Here is an 18,756-nt window from a genome sequence, read left to right on the forward strand (position 1 = left end):
TAATTTGCATTCCTTTGCAATACTTCTGTGTTCCCCCGCAATGTGTTTTGCCTTCCCTTGCAATACTTGTTTATTAGGGATTATAGATCAAGCACACCAACCTCTTCGGCCTCTCCCCCAGTCTTCTGCTGCTTCTGTATCTTCACCGAGAGCAGGTGGAGCAGACAGGCTGGGTGTTGGAGCAGCAGCAGAGCTTCGGCCTGATGAACCCAGAGACTCTGCAGCTGTGACAGCCAAAGGGCCCGTGTTTACCTGCTGGGCAACAGCTCACAGTCCGCTGCATCAGCTCCACCACTGACAGTTGCTGCTGACTGCTGAATTGTCATTAAACCTGTGGTTACCTTCTATTTCATGTCAGTATGGCCGCTGTGAAAAAGATCTATTGGAGGAGGACCCACAGAGATGCAAGCATGAACAGCTGTGGATTTGGGGAGGGTCCCATAAAGGGTGCCTATGGTCAGCATCCAGAATGTTGTGCTACGGCCCTGATGCTACGCCTCCTGTGTAAATACGAAGACGGAGGTGGGCGGGAGTGAATCATCTCGCTTCGCCTGGATACTTGTGTTTGGATGGGAAACACAATGGGCTGTTGTCTCGGATTTTCGGGATTCGAGTCGAAAAGATCGATAATAATTTCTAATGTGTATAGTTATAGAAAATCTATCACAGCAGTATATCGTACGTTGGTACAATTAGAATACACTTGTATCTGCGTGATGAGCACGGCGGCTCGTTGGTCTAGGGGTATGATTCTCGCTTAGGGTGCGAGAGGTCCCGGGTTCAAATCCCGGACGAGCCCACGTTTTCTTCTTGAAATACATTGAATAAAACAGTTATATGAAGCTGTATATACAGACGTACATTGTTTCTTTACACTTTCTTCAATATTTTGCACAGTACACCTTTTCCTTTTGAACACAGCAGCTACAGCTTTCCGTGTGAGAATGTATATTAACTATAATTTTCAATTTCAGATTAATGACTTGACTTTTACAGCAAGTTTTTCTTACTGATATATCTCACTGTTTTTTGAGTAGTATATTAATGTTAAGTCAAACGTTTGTTAAAGTGTCATAAAATAAAAAAAGATAAAAAATTAATTAATAAAAATCACATCATATCATAAATTTCAAAAAGACTACAACTTGTAATATTTTTTCATCAGCTTAATTAAAGCTCCTGTTTGTAAGAAGGTAAAACTGACGCTTTGGGTTTCCCAACTCGCCAGATACTGACGCTTTCAGGTGGTGGCCGACCCGACCTACAATCCTAAAGCGAGTTGGGAAACCCAAAGCGTCAGTTTTACCATCTTACAAACAGAAGCTTTAGTTCATTATATCATATCATATCATATCATATCATATCATATCATATATTATATTATATTATATTATATTATATTATATTATATTATATTACATTACGTTATATCATACTAAAACCTTTTATTAGTGATTATAATATCATAATATGTTCAGGGCCAAGAGAAATATAAAGGCTGATTTAGATAAACTGAAACTGAAGCTGCAGTCAAACCTTTAATATGAAACCCGAAGATGTTTTACTTATTTATGGAACCGCATTATATGGTAAAAATCATATTACAGTTACAATATATTGCAATTATGATATGATTGATCAATAGTGGAATTTGTAATTTTTGTATCACAATTTTAATTTTTACTGAAAAAAACCCAAAAAACTACTAAAAACATGACGATGTGACATTTGTTGGAGTCTGTACCAAACAAACATGTTCTGGAAAACAAGATTTGGAGACCAGGGCATCTCTGCAGCACTACAGCATCTTCTTATAACACTGGTTTGTTGTCACACATTTGACCTTTATCAAAACAATTTTTCAGGTTCTTGTGATTTGGATATTGCACTTGGCCATATTGCAATCGATGATATTTCGATAATTTGTGCAGCTCTTCTTATAGTCATAAACTGTCACATTTGAGAAGGTAATACCAGCAAATGTTCAACATTTTTCCATTATAAACCACTTTAATGACACACATCCAAATTTAAGACACAGCACTCCATTTTGCAAATATTATCAATAAGTTTATTAAGTGGTATGAATATTCTGTTTTAAAATATAATGCAAAATTGCAGATAGACCTGTACACTTATATGTTCACAGTTTAACATGTTCCCTTTGAATTGCCAACATTAAGATTGAAAAGAGATAGATAGCAACATTATGGAAATGTATAATATCCATTATTATGAGAGTATCAAAATCATGCTTAATAAAAAACCTTTAATTGCCCTTTCAGTCTAATAATCAATTATAAAATATACATATACATATATATATTACAACTTATATTTGCAGAGATACAAAAACATGTACAAGCAAAGGAAAATCCAAGAGCAAATGCAGATCGGTTGAGTCACTACATTCGGTGTGTGTGTGTGTGTGTGTGTGTGTGTGAGTGTGTGTGTGTGTGTGCACACGTGTGTGTGTGTGTGTGTGTGTGTGTGTGTGTGTGTGTGTGTGTGTGTGTATAGAGTCACACCTTTATCTGGCATTAAAAGACAAACCAAGACACCTGTTAAATGCTTCGGATCAAACTGACCAGCAGATATATGAATAGACAAAACTGTTGTGATTAAAAAATGTGTGGCTTTGGGAAAGTTTTATATATATTCATATATATATAAAGTGCACATTGGAGACATGTACAAAGACGCGATAAACAAACTTTTCTTTTTTTGTTCTCCGGAAACTGTAAAAACAGAAACTTGTGCTAAAAGAAAAAGAAAATGGTCGATGAATTATGATGATGTATTTTTTCTTTCAAATTAGGTCTCCTGTATGGAGGACTGGAATGAAACTTATCTGCTTCTGATACAAAAACAAAAATTAAAGAGCAGATTTCCCTGCTTTGCACTTTGCATTTTTCCCATATAAAAGTGTCAAACAATAAAAGGCAACCACGGCGTCACATCACAAACCAAAACAACTGTTCATACAGATACGAAACTCGATATAAGACATTTCATTGCTTCTACCCTTAAATCAACCAAGTGGTGTCTTTTCCTTACTAACACAATAATGCCCCTGTGCAGCAACGTTCACATTTCTGAATGAAAATTAAAAAAAAACAAAAGAAAAAAACACTTCACTCTGACAATGAAAGACCCACAGTCCCCTCTTTTATTTTTATTCAACCCAAATACCAAAAGCACACCAGACTGAGGCTGAGCTGCTTTTATCAAGTGCATGTTTTCTGCTGTGTGTGCATGTATGTACAAGAGAAACGTGAGCATTAGCTACCTGTTGTTTTTTGTTTTGAAGTCACTTCATGATGTAAGCTTTTAGAGGCAGATGAGGTGTGTGGTGTTTTAATGTGGCGGTCCATGTGGCGATCCATGAAGGAGTTAGCGTTAGCGTTACGTCATAGGTAGCTGCGCTGACAAAAGACAGCTGATCTATGACATGATGATGATGATGATGATGATGATGATGATGATGATGATGATCATTATGCACAGTAGGCGTGAGTTATGATACATTCTGGAAATTTTTCACATTATGTCGGCCTAGCTAGCAGATAAACGCGTGTCTGTTTAAGTCCATAGTCTGTACTTGAATGCATGCAGGGAAATGAAAGCTGATGTTGCAAAAAAATAGAGAAGCTTGAGCATGCCGTGTGCAGGTTCGTTCTGCAGCCACAAGAGGGCACCGCTCTCAGGCCAGCTGAGATGCTGCAGCAAAAGTGTCTGGACCTTCCACAGCTGATCTGGCACAACAACTATTTTTCTATTGTGATGTCAAAACGATCTGACGGATGGTGTGATAGGCGGGCTGACACCAGCTCATACTCAGGCTAATGAGGTGAAAGGGTCTAAACTTGCACCCTGAGGAACATTCCTCCCACTCCCTGTTGGAGTTCGAAGTGTAAGGCCAGCTCTTTAAAACTCCCCACCCTCAAGTCAAAGTGGTACAGTCCAATGTTGAACCCAGCACCAAGTTTCTTTTTCAAGCTGCCTGGTGGAGGCTTTCACACCAGGAGGTGGCGCTTCTTGTGCAAAGCCAGGTGGTCAGAACGAGAGAAGCTGCGTTCACAGTCGGGGCACTGGAACGGTTTGACTCCTGTGTGCTTGCGGAAGTGTCTCGTCAGCTCGTCTGAACGGGCGAACTTCCACGTGCAGCCTTCCCACATGCACTTGTAGGGTTTCTCACCTGCCCATAGAGAGAAAGAACGAGGCATGTAAAAGGGGAAGTTCTGGGAAAGTACAGAAGCCCTAAACGATCATGGGTTGAAGATATGATTTCTTCCGTTTTCTCTGAAATAACTAGTTAAATTGTATGATTGAGATCATGAATTATTTGTCATCATCACAGAATAACAAATGTTTTCCTCAGATAAGATCTTTCTAGTGAGCTGAGATAAGGAGCTTTGTTATCCCAAGAAAACAAGATAAATTATATCTGTTATCACAAGAAAACAAAAGGTTGTTCCCTCTCACTCCCTATAGCTCAATGTTCATTAGACCAGCAGGGCCATCCAAGATAGCAAAACTGTCCTGTCCCAGATCTGGCCCACACCAGACGTGTTCATCCGGCCCACATAATGCGTGGAACAATACCACTTGGGCAGTTAGGACTTGTTTGCCAAATCTGAGCCGCAAGCAGGCCTTAACATGGCCACATGTCAGCTGTGAGCCAACCGAATGAACCAGAACGGACTTGGTTTACAAGGTCTGTTTTTGGCTGACTTGTGGCCCTGCTTGTGGCTCAGAGTGCCATCATTCCATGCGGTATGTCGGCCAGATGAACGTGCCAGGTACACTTTTGCTATCTGGGATGCCAGCATGTAGCAACGGATTTAAGCTCATAAAAGGTTCATATGGTTTGTCTTTCAAAACTCCCAAACCCACCCCACAGAGCAGAGTGCATGTAGCGGTCACTTATGAACCTCATGAGAAATGATCTTGCAACCTCAGGGAAACAACATTTATTATCTTGTGACATAAAGACATAAACAAAGATTGTTTTCTGGGGGAAAATGACCTCATTATCTCGGGGAAAACAACATGTGTTATTCCGTGATAACGATATAAATAACTTGCGATCTCAAGAGTGACCATGTGCTGCAGGCTTGTGTGTGTGCATGAAGACTCTTACCGGTGTGTGTCCTGCGGTGTGCTTTGAGGTGGGAGCTCTTGGTGTACACTTTGTTGCAGCCGGAGAAGTCACAGCGGTGAATTCGCCTCTTTTTCAGTGTGTCCGGAGATTCAGCAGGGAGAGGATGCTGCGTGCCCGAATGAACTATTACCGATGGGTTGTTCCCCCTGAGAGAGAGAGAGAGACACATACACAGAAGAAGAGATTCCTGTGTTTAGAGTTCATCGGTTTGACCAGGAGAGGGCGCCGGTGTCGAGTAACAACCACCCCCTTCCTTCATGATGTTGCAATCTTCATTCGAGATTAATTCGGTTGCAATAACAACTTCTACCAGTCAGGAAGTTAAAGAAATAACATATCCCACCTTTTCCAGTCAACCACGCCTTAGCATGTCACCTCTCTCGTGTTTGGCTTTTACGTTTAATCTGAAGCAAATCTTCTAAGTGCGGCTCAAAATAAACCCCAAACTGTGACGTGTGAGATGCAACTTTGCAGGGTGTGCGTGTGTGTGTATTAGAGCTTTTCTGTGCAAACGTTTAGCATTAAAACTGTTGAGAAAAACCACGTTTTCAAGCATTTTGCAGCCAAAGATGAAAACAAAAAGGAGTTGTCTTTCCGCACTATCATTAAAGGGTGTGTGTGTGTGTGTGTGTGTGAGTAGCAGTTGAGAGCAGGTGTCGAGTGTTGAAATAAGAATCCCTCACAGATCAGCTCGGCATAAAGGAATGTGCAGAAAATCCCCTGCGATACAAACACACACACACACACACACACACGCCACTTCACTTCACACACCCCATCATTATCGTACACACTGAGCAAACGTGACCTGTTTACCGTATACATGCTGTATATTTACATTGTTCATGTGTGAGCTGAGCGGAGAGGTGGCGACAGATGCGGACACACCCTTTATTTGCCCTTAAGGCTCTAATGATTTCAGTAACGATGCCTTGTGATGCCTGCAACGACTGCATGTATAACCGAGAGAAGAGCCGCTCTTACGAAACAGATGATAAGGGGAGGTGAGGAGGAGGAGGAGGAGGAGGAGGAGACAGGAAACAGGGGCAGAGGAGGAGGGCATGAATGAGTGGGAGTCGCTGGACAATGAGCGCTAACATTACAGGAAGTGCTGATCAAGGAAAGTAAGTCAAGATGGGAAGGAAGGAGGAAGAGAAGCCGAGGGGGGCGAAAAGCTTAGGGCGGCCGATATGAACCTGTGTGGCCGATTGGAAGGTGATAAGAAGACGCGGGAAGGAGCCGACGGCCGCGGCAGGAAGTGACAGAATAAAAGACGCCACAGTGGAATGAAGGAATCCGACACACCCACACAGTTCAGGCCGTTTGCTCATGACAGGTGTTACTGGTCCTGTGTTATCTCTGTCTATTAGAAACTCATCTCTAAACTGGCTTTTAGCTGCTCCCGGTTAACTTCCGCTCTCCATCGTGCCCAATGCATCATCAACACGATGATGAAGAGGCTGTCGTTAAACTGCCATCTTTGTATGTTTTCCCAAAGACATTTTGAACAGAGCTCTTTCTCCTTTTCTGATTTCACTGAATGAGACCGCTCTCCTTTAAGGAGGGTTTGTTTAGAGACAGTTAAATCAACATTATGTAACTTCTGAGATTACTTTAAAACAACATGCCTCCTGGATAAACATCACACGTTTCTTTCATTTCAAAAATTGCTCCAAACAAGGTAAGAAAAAGGGATTGTTTTTTTAAACCAGAACATCAAATCAGTTCAGCTAACAATAAACTTCAATCGATACCCAGCCCTAGTCTAGGGACTCCACCTTAAATAAAAAAGAAAAATCTCAACAGGAACAGATATGGATCCTGTCGAGAACAAGCCCACTGACCACCACTCACTTCCATATAAAGTCAAAGGGGAAGCTCTGCAGCAGAATGTGAAACTTATGAAAGGTTTCTTTCATAATCTGTGTGAGTGTGACGGTGTGTCACTCACCCGTATTCGTGTGGTATCCTGATGACTGATGACTTCATCTCCTGGCTGCTGTAGTCGTCATGAATGAGCTCAGGGCGGGGCTCTGTTTTGATTGGCTTGTGCAGGTCGTGGACGTCGACTCGCAGCTCCAGCGGCTTCGTAGAGTGAACTGAGTAGATATGAAATAATCAGCAAATGTGAGCTTTTCAGTATTGACAGGAATATATTGTTTCTACCTTATACATGAAACTAAGATAGTTTTGCATTAGCATGTTAGCTTGTAAGCATGCTGCTGTGATAAACGTGGCTTCACCTGGCTTGTGGTCCCTGCTTCGATGGTGGTCGTCCTCACCGGTGACAGGCGGGCTCACCATGATCGGCTGATGCAGGTGGAACGGCGACTGGTAGAGGACAGACAGAGGCACCATGACCGGAGAAACCAAGACCCCTGACCCCTGGATGACCCCGGAGCCCGGGGTTGGGTAAGGAAGTGAGGGAATGGGTGGCGGGAGAGCATGGGAGGGCGAGGAGCGCGGATGGGAGTGTGGAGGGGAGCAGCGGGGGGAGGCGTGGCTCGCCGGGTTGTAGGGGGAAGACGGGGAGCTGCGTGAGGAGGCCGGGGAGGAGGCGGAGGAGCAGGGTGGGGAGGAGGAGGAAGAGGTGGAGGAGGAACGCTTGCTGACTGACAGGTCCACTGGTTCCAGCTGGGTGTGTGTGGGGTTGCTGGGGGTGTGAGACTGGGTGAAGGCGTGCATGTGTGCCGGGTGGTAGAGGTGGGTGGGATGGGAGAAGATCACTCCGTACGGCTCAGAGGTTTTCACCAACGAGGAGTAGAATGACTGCGGGAGAGGATGCAGGAGAAGGAGGCAGGGAAGGGGGACAAAAGAGCAGAGAGTTAAAACTTTCCGCTCTGCATTGAATCACAGGGAAAACACGTTTCTGCCGCACAAACAACTACAGCCAGCCAAAAAATGTTAAACCCAGCTCTGTTTGGAAGCGGATAAATGTTGTGTCTATGTGTGTGTGTGTGTGTGTGTGTGTGCGTGTGTGTGTTCATTAGCCTGCTGCCTGGCAGTGTTTTTACCCATTGTATTCAAATGTCCACTGTACAGCAGCCTGTTTGTCCAGGAAGAGCAGGAATGTGGGAACCAGTCTGTCTAGACACGTAACAGGCATGTGTGTAGGTGTGTGTAGGTCAGAGTTACTGTACATGTTCAGGCATGATCGCCGCACACAAACACACACAAGCACCCAAAGCTACATTTAGACAAACACACATGTGTCTTACCGTCTCCATGTCTGTCTTCAGAGGATAATCATACATCAGCATGGCTGCACAGGCCAGGCTCCTACAAAATAAAGCACACATACCCAGCCATAAGTAAACAACAACACATTTAAAAGTAATTTCATTGATTTTTATGTTTAGCTTGGATAAAATGAAACCGGTGGATGAAGAAGTACTCAGTACCAGTTGAAGCCACTACAAGAAACTTTGATAGGTTGTTTACTTGGCAGCTCATTTTGACAGGAGTTAACGATGGTGAAACAAAGTAAAGTTTGTTTTACTGCCGTACTGAACCTCCAGACTACAGCTTCTTTCCTCAGGCTGTTAGACCCCTTGATTCATCCTCAGCACTTTGCCATAAAACATTATGTTTAATTTTATGACTTGCCCGCTAATGAACTAGTTTGCTAGAGGCATCAGTATTAAACTGAGACGGTTTCATAATCAGTTAAAAGCTGTAGTACGTTTAAGTGAAAAAGCAAACATTAAAAAATATTTCATGTTAAGTTAAAATCTGCCATTTAAAACCATACTTAAATAAAAGTACATAAGTATTATCAGTTAAATGTACTTAAAAAGTTGTTTTTTCCAGCCCTTATGACACAAAACAAATCTGAGGGGTTGTGAGAAGTTTGATGGGGTCGGAGGAAAGAAGGCACAAAGTTCTCGTTTTTAAATTTGGACTATTTTCTTCTGACTTTTGCCACTTTTTTGTGAAATATTGGTGAGTTTAAATGAAGACTTGTGAGAAGTTTAGAGAGGAAATGTCTCTTTGGTGTTAACAGCTCATTAACACTCTCTTTTTCTTGTATACAATCATCTACACAATGTGTTAAGAAATCAAATTAACATATAGCATTGGGTGCACCATAATTACCTTCTGGTGCACCTAAATGTAAAAGTTGGGCGCACCAGTGCAACAAGTGGAACCCCGACATACCACCACTGTCCATATCCCTGTTCTTTTACTGTTAAATTGCAATAAATAATGCTTCTACACTCACACGCACACACACACGTTTGAGAAGCGATGAAAAGTAAATCACAGAGGCAAAGGCGAGACGAGGCTCTGTAGTTAAGTATAGGTGGCTGAAAAGTGTCTGAAGTGTTTGTGTGTGTTTTACTGCGCCGTGACGCGTTTTCTGTCAGATTTTTACACAACTTCTCCTCTCTCATTTTGTCACGTCCGCTGACACTGTCAATCATCTTGTCCGTCTGACTGTTTGTCAAAACAGTTCAAATAAAAATCAGCGGCCTGCTCAGACAATGCCACAGGCGACTTTTACCTCGTTTTACGAGATTTCGACACAGTTACAGGTGTGATGTTGCTCAAAACTACCCAGTGTAGGATACTAGACAGAGATAGTATTGCACACATTTCTGAACAGGCAGACACAAACACACATACATACACACATACACACACACGCAGACACACACACAGACACACACACACACCACTGAGGCCTGTTGAGTGTTTAGATGAAAAGCGTGTGAGGTTTCAAAGGTGTTTCCAGTTACCTTGGCTTTGAATGGCCAGGTGCAGCTGCGATGACTCTGTGTTTGTGCCTAAATGAATGTGTTTATGAGTGTGTGTGAGAGTGTGTGTATGTGTGTGTATGTTCACCAGAGCATTAAGGCAACATGAACTGTCAAAGAATGTACCCTGAGGGAGTCTGTGTGTGTGTGACCTGATTAAAGTCCACAGTCTGGAGACAAGTCAGCCTTTAATTATTAACAAATGGGCAAGAACACAGGTCGTCACACCCTAGTACACACACACACACACGCACACACACACACACACACACACACGCGCGCGCGCGCGCGCACGCACACAAAGGCACACACTCTCTCACACACACACACATACACACACACACACACACACACACACACACACACACACACACACACACACACACACACACACACACATACAGACTCCAGATGGGGAGCTGACCAATAGGAGAGCAGGATGCTTGCTCGCTGGGTCAGGAAGGGTGTGAACATGACGACTGAAGCCTCGCCCTTTGCCCGGCTCCAAAGAAACAAAGAGATTGCGGTCAGGTGGAGGACTGTGTGTGTGTGTGTGTGTACATATGTCTTTAAGGGTGTGTTTTCTAATCCGGGTTTGTATTGTATAGTAGTTCAACTAGAGGTCAAGCTGATGTTCTATTTTGGCTGTGAATTATACACACAGAGGCGATAATAAAAGCAGGTATGAAGCACAAACAGAATCAGAAAGAGGACAAAAGATGAAACTTCTCAGCTTGTCAGCGTACAGTGACAGCGCGGCGTACAGGTATTTTCCCCGACAGAAACATGAAATTCAAAATGAACGAAGGCTGCTCCGGTTTGAAAAAAATCAAACCCCAATGTGGAAGTCCCCACTATCCATTTAAATATTTCCCCTCAGCTATTGAAACAGCAATGCAACAATTACTTGGAATGAAAGGGGAGGACTTCAGCAAGAGACACATCGCTGACTCATAATCAATCACAATGGCAAACAAATGAAAGACACAGTGTCACTGATGGAAAGCACCAGAGAACAGGCAGAGAGAACTTGAGTCTCCAGTCCAACATGTACAGCTGACAGAAACTAAATTACTATCCGTTGTTGAACACTTTCAATTGTTAAGTGTACGCATTGTAAGAATATGAATAAAGGAATATCAAGTGTTTTTTTTTTTTATCCAAACATATTAGCCAACACGCCTTCTATTCAGCATTACTAAGAAGTATACATGGTACATTTTGTATATATTCCCTAACTGGTTTAAAACACATTGTAATGTAGCTGCTGACCTGACCTACAATCCCAGAGTGTCAGTATCTGAGTTGGGAAAGAGACTTAAAAATTAACTTTCCTACAAAATAGATGAGCTGTGGGCGACAGTAACTGGATGCTGGTTTATAAACATATAATGGATGACAATATAGTAAAACACAGGAGTAATATTCTGAAAACAAAATCTTAAGAACTTCATATTGGAAGTTAAAATTGGTTACAAATGCTCATTAATAAAAACGTAACCACTGTTTACTGTGTTACAAACTAGAACTGCAACAATTAATCGATTTGTTGTCAACGATTCATTTACTTTCTATATCTTTCGCTAATTGCTTAACTGGTTTGTGATATGTTTTAAGAGAGGAGAAGGCATAGATTCACTAAATCCAGCGTCTTGATTGTGAATATTTGCTGGTTTCTTTCCCTCTCTGTGACAGAAAACTGAATGTCTTTGGGTTTTTTGGACGAAACAAAACATTTGAGGACGTCGTACTGGCCTTTGGGAAAGAATTATCAACATTTTACAGACTAAACTACTAAACTGAAAAAAAGGTGCAGCCAGGTTCTGAAGCATTTATGAAATGTTAAATGTGCCCTACTCATAAATACTAAACAGGGGTACTTGAGGTCACCAGATATTAAAGGTGCGATTTGAGCGAGTAGCAGCTAAATGCTGCTAGCTGTGGCTACCATTAGCTAGTTAGCTCAGTTAGCCTTGCGGCACAACAATATAAACAACCTTATATTGAAGTAGCTTAAAACTTTTGACATTTGAGCATCTAAAACTAAAAGCAAACATCCCTCCACACATATACACCTTGTGGACTCCCTTAAACTCTGAAACACAGTACATGCAAATTACCCCATCACCGCAGGGCTCAGTAACATGTGTGAACACATGAGCCAAGCATACCTCACGTGAGCATACACAGTACGTTCATGCGCTGAAAAGAACCCCCTGAATAACCTTTCAGAACTCAGGTTCTCTGGGTGCATGTCTCTCCAAAACTGTGACGGATGCCTGCAGCGCTCAGTGTACACATTCCTCGAAAGACCGAAAACGTGAAGTCACGGGAACATACCATTCCTCTCTGAGTTCACCTGTCTGCCTGCACACATGAGGCTCAAATGTATGCATGCATGCCTGAGGCACTTCTAGTTCAGTGGGCTACACTGACTCGTTTGAGCACACACAGGGCGGCGGCGACAGAGATCTGGTCACACAGCAGCAGAAACAGCAGATAATTAATGTTGGTGAGGTGAACGCCTGGTGGTTTAGGTTTACCACAGCGGGGAGGAGAACAGGGGGGAGAGTCATCATCAGGATGGTGAGCGGGGGAAGCCCGTCCTTGTGAAAAGCACTTTCCCTGGTGCCCTTGGGTGCATGTCATAAAAAAAACTTAAATACAATGAGACACAGAAAGTTTGGACAATCACAGGAAAGAAATATAATCTTAGCCGCGCAGCATCTTCCTCAGTGTTCACCTCCAACAAACCATGAGGCCTCAGGAGAGAGGAGACAGTCTGCAGCTGCAGTGTGTTTGTTCGGGCAGGGATCAGTCCTGCATCAGTGTTGATCATACGAGAGATTAATCAGCAGCAATTCAAGCAAAAAAATTACAAATAATGTCCTCATTTACGCCTCTCTATTTGGCTATTCTTCGCCTTACGTGACAGTGAATTGAATATCTTTGGGTTTTGAAATACTGGTCGGTCAAAACGTGATTTGAAGATGCTATCTTAGGTTTTTAGAAACTAATTGTAATTTCTTTTTTTTTTAATTATTACTTTAAGAAATTCTAAAGATCAAAATATTAACAGATTAAAGGTGCTTTGCTTCTGACAGTTTTAGTAATTTCGTCCTTTGATCTTGCTCATGGTATTTTTGTTCTCACCCGACCATAATTGAAAATATAAATGTTCTTTGGTTTCTGTCTCTCTCTATATATTTTTTACAAATATCAATGTAAACATATAGCTTTAAAAGACATCTAGAGCTCATGTAAGCTCTTGCAAACTGGTACTGCTTGTATCGAGGACTCTGTTTGTTTATAGGCCTAGTACAACTTTAATTAAGACTAGGGCTGCAACTTAAATTATTCTCATTGCTGACTGAGCTTTTGGTTATTTCTTTTCAATTAATCGATTAGTTGTTATATATATATTTCAGAAAACGGTGAAAATGTCCATCAGTGTCTTTTCTTTGTCTTTTTATCAAAAGTCAAATGAAGAGTCTTTGCTTCTTTTGTCCAACCAACAGCACAACAAGCCCAATCTAAAGACGCTAGTTTGGCTTTGAGAATGTGAGACGAGCATTTTTTTTGGACATTTTAATAGACTTTATGATTAATCCGTAGAAAACAGTCGTTGGTTGCATGGATCATCGGACATCAGATTGAGTTTTGTTTTCACAGTGGGAATGATTAGCCGATTAATCCCGAAAAGAAAAATTGCTATCTAACCAACAATCATTTCAGTCATTTTTTAAGCAAAAATGACTCTTTGGGGTTTTTGGGCTGTTGGGTTGGACAAAAAAACAAAAACAAAAGCAATCTGAAGACTTCATTTCGGGACTCTGGGAAAGTGTGATGAGCATTTCTCACATTTTATTTGACATTCGAATAGATTGCGAAATAATATGTGGAAGATAATTGTCAGTTGCAGCTGACAGATTGATTTTCACATTGAAATCTGCCATCTTTTGCACCTCTGCTTCATCGGAGCACCTCCAGCTTACTGCAGATCCCTCAGCTGTAAAGCTCAAAGGACACACACACACACACACACACACACACACACACACCTGGGCTCTCGCTCTACATGTGGGTGTGTGTTTGTGCATGTCGAGTGTGGTCTGCAAATATTGTCCTTCTATGTCAGAAGAGCTACTGTGTACTCAACCCCAACCCACTCTGCAAACACTTCCTTCACCCCTCTCTGTCCGCCTCCCCTCCATCCCCTTGACTCTTCCTCTTCTACACCTCCTCGTCTTCAGCCATCACTCTCGTCTTTACTACCGTATTTATCTGAACCGCACACCACCCCGCGCTCCATTTCTCTCCCCTCTCTATGAATGATATAAAACAACATGACTGAAGGGGAAAATATTGTGGCTTGGAGTCCCTGGCTACTGACTCAACCACACACACACACACACACACACACACAGACACATGTACTTACACACACACGCATTCACAGCCGCACACCAAGTTTCTGCTAGCTCAACAGAATACACACACTAAATCACAGAAGGGCTAAATTATTACAGACACGCACACATGCTCAGACGTACGCACACAGAAACAGGGCTGCACGCACACACACACACACACACACACACACACACACCCTCTAATGGCAACAGGCTGGAGATGATGAGATCACCAGAGAGACCAGAAACCTCCAGACAACAGCTTTGTCCAAGAACACGCCGCAATAGACACACACGAACACACAGCTTCAGTTCAACGCTTCTGCCTCTCTCGCCTCCCTCTACCTCTTCTTCTACCTTTTCGCCTCGCATCTTGTTTCACACCTGACCCGTCTTCACTCTCAGTGTTCACACTTCATCTCTTTGCACATACTGTAATCAGGCTCACACCTTGTTACCCTTTTAAACCCCTTGGGTGGCGCCCTGATTACTCTTAATTTCAGATTCACATAATTAGGTGACTCATCAAGGTGGCGAGCTAATATTCCAGCGTTTAACTTTTCCTTTTCCTTCCGTTGCCCTCCACTCGCACCAGTTTACCCCCTACTGCACCTCCCTGCTCCCTTATTTTCGACCCCTTACCTCACTTCCTTCTCCCAACTCCCCTAATGACGACTCATGCGCTCCCACTTTGACTCCTCTCACTTTAAGGCCTCCATCCTCTTATTTTGGCTGCCTATCCCCCTCGTCTTTGCACACACACAGGCACGTAGCCCCTCTCAGCTCCTCTCCAGCAGACTGTGGGGCTGCAGACCTCGGGGGGAAGCCAGAGGGGGCCGTCAGCGGGGGAGAGGAAACAGGATCCATCATCACACACACACATGCAAACACACATTTTAAAGACACACCAGAGTTGACTTAGGGCTCAAGCGCTGACAAAGACACACATGCATACGCATAGAGAGACGAACTTGTCAAAGGGGGGGGGCGACGTTTTGAGGCTTTCCAGACAACTGAGGACAGAGGGAAGGAGAGAGCGCTGCCAGAGAGGGAGAGAAGCGGAAGCCCTCAGAGTTTAGTCTGACTGTTATTATTTCCACACTGCGTGATGGGTCGGGGGGGAGGAGAGTGAAGCCAAATGGGGGGTGCTGCTGCAGGGGGCCTGCGGTTTCCTGTCTGACCCCCCCCAACATGCACGCACACACACCTCCCTACCCTGAAGAATGAGAGGAGAGAGGGGGGAAAAGAAGGAGAGAAAGGGCAAAGAAAAACAGCCGCTCTGACCAAACTATGTCAAAATGGAAGTGGAAAGAACAAGGCAGAGACAGAAAACGGGGAAGAAAACGAAGTGGGTTTCGACCAAAATATGACAAAACTTCAATGAACCACAAACATGAGGAGGGGGGCCGGCGGTGCGAGAGAGCAGTCACAGTGGCTCAATCCAGTGGTTTAAAAGCAGCAACAGACACGCTGCATACGATTGTGTGTGTGTGCGTGTGCGTGTGTGTGCGTGTGCGTTGAGCAGGCCGTGTGTGTGCGTGCGTGTGCTGGCAGGCATGTGAAGTTGTGTAACGAGTTACAGCTTTTTACATTTATGGCCGTCTGTGGACCGCGGTGTCCTTATTCCCTTAACTTCTAATGGAGAATCACCAACTCTTCAGCATCCAGGAGTTTAATGTTTAGCCCTAATGTTCCCTGGGACGTGCCCTTTGAGCAGCCTGTGTGCGTGTCTGTGTGTGTGTGTGTGTGTGTGTGTACACACTCCTGCGCATTTTGTTCCACCAGATAACATCAGCATGTTGGCTCAGGAAAAAAAAAAAAAAAAAAGTTGTAGGGGTGGGTGGGGTATTAAGGGCGTGTGTGTCTAATCTGATCTAATGAGAGAAAAATAAATAAGAGATAAATAAAAATAAAAAGGAGGTCAGCTTCTTCTTCCTCTTTTTTGTAACTTTTTTTAACAGAGCCAGAGTGTGAAGTAAGACAAAGAGGCAGAGAGAGAGAGAGAGAGAGAGAGAGAGAGAGCGAGGTCGCCCTCATTCCACTCGTCCACCCCCCACATCCACATCCCTCTCTCCTCCCTTCTTTCTCCCTCTTTCGCTCTCACTCCAGGCTCTAAACAGGATAAGGGCTTCATATGCCAAGTGGAATGTGTGACGCAAGCCTCAGCCTTGAAACAAAGCACAGGAAACAGGGAGAGACAGAGACGGAGAAACACACACACACACATACACAGAAAAGACACACGGAGAGATGTGTGTGTTGTAGAGGATGGAGTGAAACGAGAGGACAAAGAAGTTCAGGTGCGACTGAATGAATCTTTCCCTCACACACACACACACACACACACACACACACACACACACACACACACCTGTCACTCAGCTCTGACAGCCATCCCTCACCCGCTTAAATATGTCGTTCATGCATCAGATTCATCCTTTAATGACGGCCTGTCAGCAGTATGATATACAGCCAAGCAATACATCAATAAATCAATAAATCATTGAGATGAAGGAGAGATAATCTGTTTTCGCTCATCAATGAGCTCTAGCTGTTGATTCATCAAGCAAATAGGTGTTTCACATCAGATTTTGGATGAAAAATGAATTGAAAAATGGCAAATTTCACTATTTTCTTGACATTTCTTAAACAAAAAAAAAAACTCAATCTCAGTTCATCTGACCACAATAATTTCAATATTTGAGTTAATCTCTATATCTGGACTATCAAAATCACACTCCATGCGCTCACAGGTTGTTAAATGTCACTGACACTGAAAAAGAGAGGAACCAGCTCCACAGATTCAGACGCATCACTTCAGCCGAGTCCCTGTTTCTCCCTCACCAGCCTGTCTGAACACTTCTGTTAGTTTAAATCAATTAAACAACACTTTGTCCTATAAAAGCCCCCGAGGGCTATAAATAGCAGTGTCTCCTCGCTGCCTTTCTGTGGGGTTACATCAGTGATCAGACAGCGTTAAACGTTAGTCATCGGTTCATTTTTACAACATGACATACAGGAATGAAAATTCAAGAAAAAAATCAAGAAACTCTCATGAAAACATCTTTGAGTAATTGACTAATCAGTCCAATTAATCAAACACAATCTGCCTGATCCCATTAAAGACCCGCAGCTCTGAATTTATGGACTTCTGCTGGGTCTATAAATGAAGTTTACTCTGACACTCAACACGTCCACTGCCACATGGAGCCTCTTTTAGCAAAGGAGCAGGCAGAGATTAGAGGCTTCACCGCACAACATCCGAGAGGAAATAAGAGCAGCGCGCCGGGGTCACCGCGAGAAACACGGCGCCCAGAGGAACACTGAGTGACTGACTTACTTACTTACTCAGATGGATGTGTACGGTCCGTTCGTAGAGGAGAGACGGCGGTTTTCGCTGCTGCCTTGCTCGACGGCAGAAGCTCCCGTGTGAGTGAGTAAGTCAATTAGACAAGTCCGCTAAAAAAGTGACGCAGGGCGACGTTCGGCTCTGCGCTGTGTCACTGACACCGGGCGCAAAAAAACAAGACGCTCCACTGATCGATGGCTCCACGAAACTTCCCTAAGTTACGAAACTCTCTCTCTCTCTCTCTCTCTCTCTCTCTCTCTCTCTCTCTCTCTCTGTGTGTGTGTGTGTGTGTGTGTGTGTGTCTCCGTTTTTGTCGTTTAGAAACTGTTGCTGTCACATGATCCGCTGTCTGTCTGTTCTCCATGGGGTCGGGCCGCTGGGCGGGACCGGGGCGGGGTGGTCCAGCTCGTGTGTGCGTGCGTGCTTGTGTGTGTGTGTGTGTGTGTGTGTGTTGCAAAAGTTTGGTGAAGAAAAGTAGGTAGGCCTACTTGGAACAACTTGAGCTGTTTAATAAAGCTGTACAGCAGTGGGCTCATATGCAGATGCGTCCCTTGTTCTGTGTACAAGAAATAAAAAAAGGCACAGAAGAAGAGATTTGTGTCTCATGTCATTACAGGCTACATTAGAGAAAGAATAGGTTAAGCATGTGTGTTCCCACTGCTGTTAAAAGTCATTACATTATATATCAACTTATCTTTTCTAGTTAACTTTAACCTTTAATTAACCTTAATTTACAACGTTGTTCAAGTTGATTACATTTAAAGTTAACTTGAGTTCACTCAGCTCATAGAAATACGTTCCTAAAGAAACATGATCAGCATTTTGGCAGACTTCCCAGCATGCATTGTTGCAGGGATAAATTTATCCTGAGACACTTCCTATAGTTTAATGGAAACATTTTTTATGGAAACTTGCTTTTAATCTTTTGAGAGAAGCCCTGGCTCTTCAAATGTAAGGATATCAGGCTCAGTTGTAATGATTGTCGGTGTTACAGAACAATTCAAGTTGATATCTTGTATATGTATTTTCAAGTTTGGTTAACTTTTTAATTGTGTCTCGCAAAAAAATAGAATT

General features: G+C 43.2%; 1 protein-coding gene and 1 non-coding gene across 5 annotated transcripts; one reads left to right on the plus strand and one right to left on the minus strand.

The window, feature by feature from the left end:
• The first annotated feature begins 727 nt into the window (after nt 1-727).
• trnap-agg (transfer RNA proline (anticodon AGG)) lies at nt 728-799 on the plus strand. The gene has a single exon. It is a non-coding gene; the product is annotated as a tRNA-Pro (tRNA).
• A 1,249-nt stretch (nt 800-2,048) lies between these two features.
• klf3 (Kruppel like factor 3 (basic)) lies at nt 2,049-17,941 on the minus strand. Of its 4 annotated transcripts, none has more exons than XM_030431062.1 (6): nt 17,682-17,941; nt 8,383-8,443; nt 7,408-7,933; nt 7,116-7,263; nt 5,144-5,310; nt 2,049-4,198 (listed from the first exon to the last, which is right to left on the minus strand). In XM_030431062.1, exons 2-6 carry the CDS (start codon nt 8,422-8,424, stop codon nt 4,017-4,019), a joined length of 1,065 nt encoding a protein of 354 aa, XP_030286922.1. In that variant the 5' UTR covers nt 8,425-8,443; nt 17,682-17,941; the 3' UTR covers nt 2,049-4,016. The 4 variants fall into 4 exon arrangements, with proteins under 4 accessions (XP_030286922.1, XP_030286927.1, XP_030286937.1 ...); XM_030431067.1 differs by having other exon boundaries at nt 17,678-17,941; XM_030431077.1 differs by lacking the exon at nt 17,682-17,941 and adding an exon at nt 14,976-14,995.
• Between the last annotated feature and the right edge of the window lie 815 nt (nt 17,942-18,756).

This window comes from Sparus aurata, chromosome 1, assembly GCF_900880675.1.
Source record: "Sparus aurata chromosome 1, fSpaAur1.1, whole genome shotgun sequence".
NCBI classification, from domain to species: Eukaryota; Metazoa; Chordata; class Actinopteri; order Spariformes; family Sparidae; genus Sparus; species Sparus aurata.

Bases quoted from the DNA above. Each gene is read 5' to 3' on its own strand.
- klf3 (XM_030431059.1), bottom strand. From the start codon at position 8,463: ATGTGTGCTTTATTTTGTAGGAGCCTGGCCTGTGCAGCCATGCTGATG. The intron at 7,934-8,382 runs GTAAGACACATG...CCTCTCCCGCAG, and splicing joins TGAAGACAGACATGGAGACG to TCATTCTACTCCTCGTTGGT. The intron at 4,199-5,143 runs GTAAGAGTCTTC...CTCTATGGGCAG, and splicing joins ACACCGCAGGACACACACCG to GTGAGAAACCCTACAAGTGC.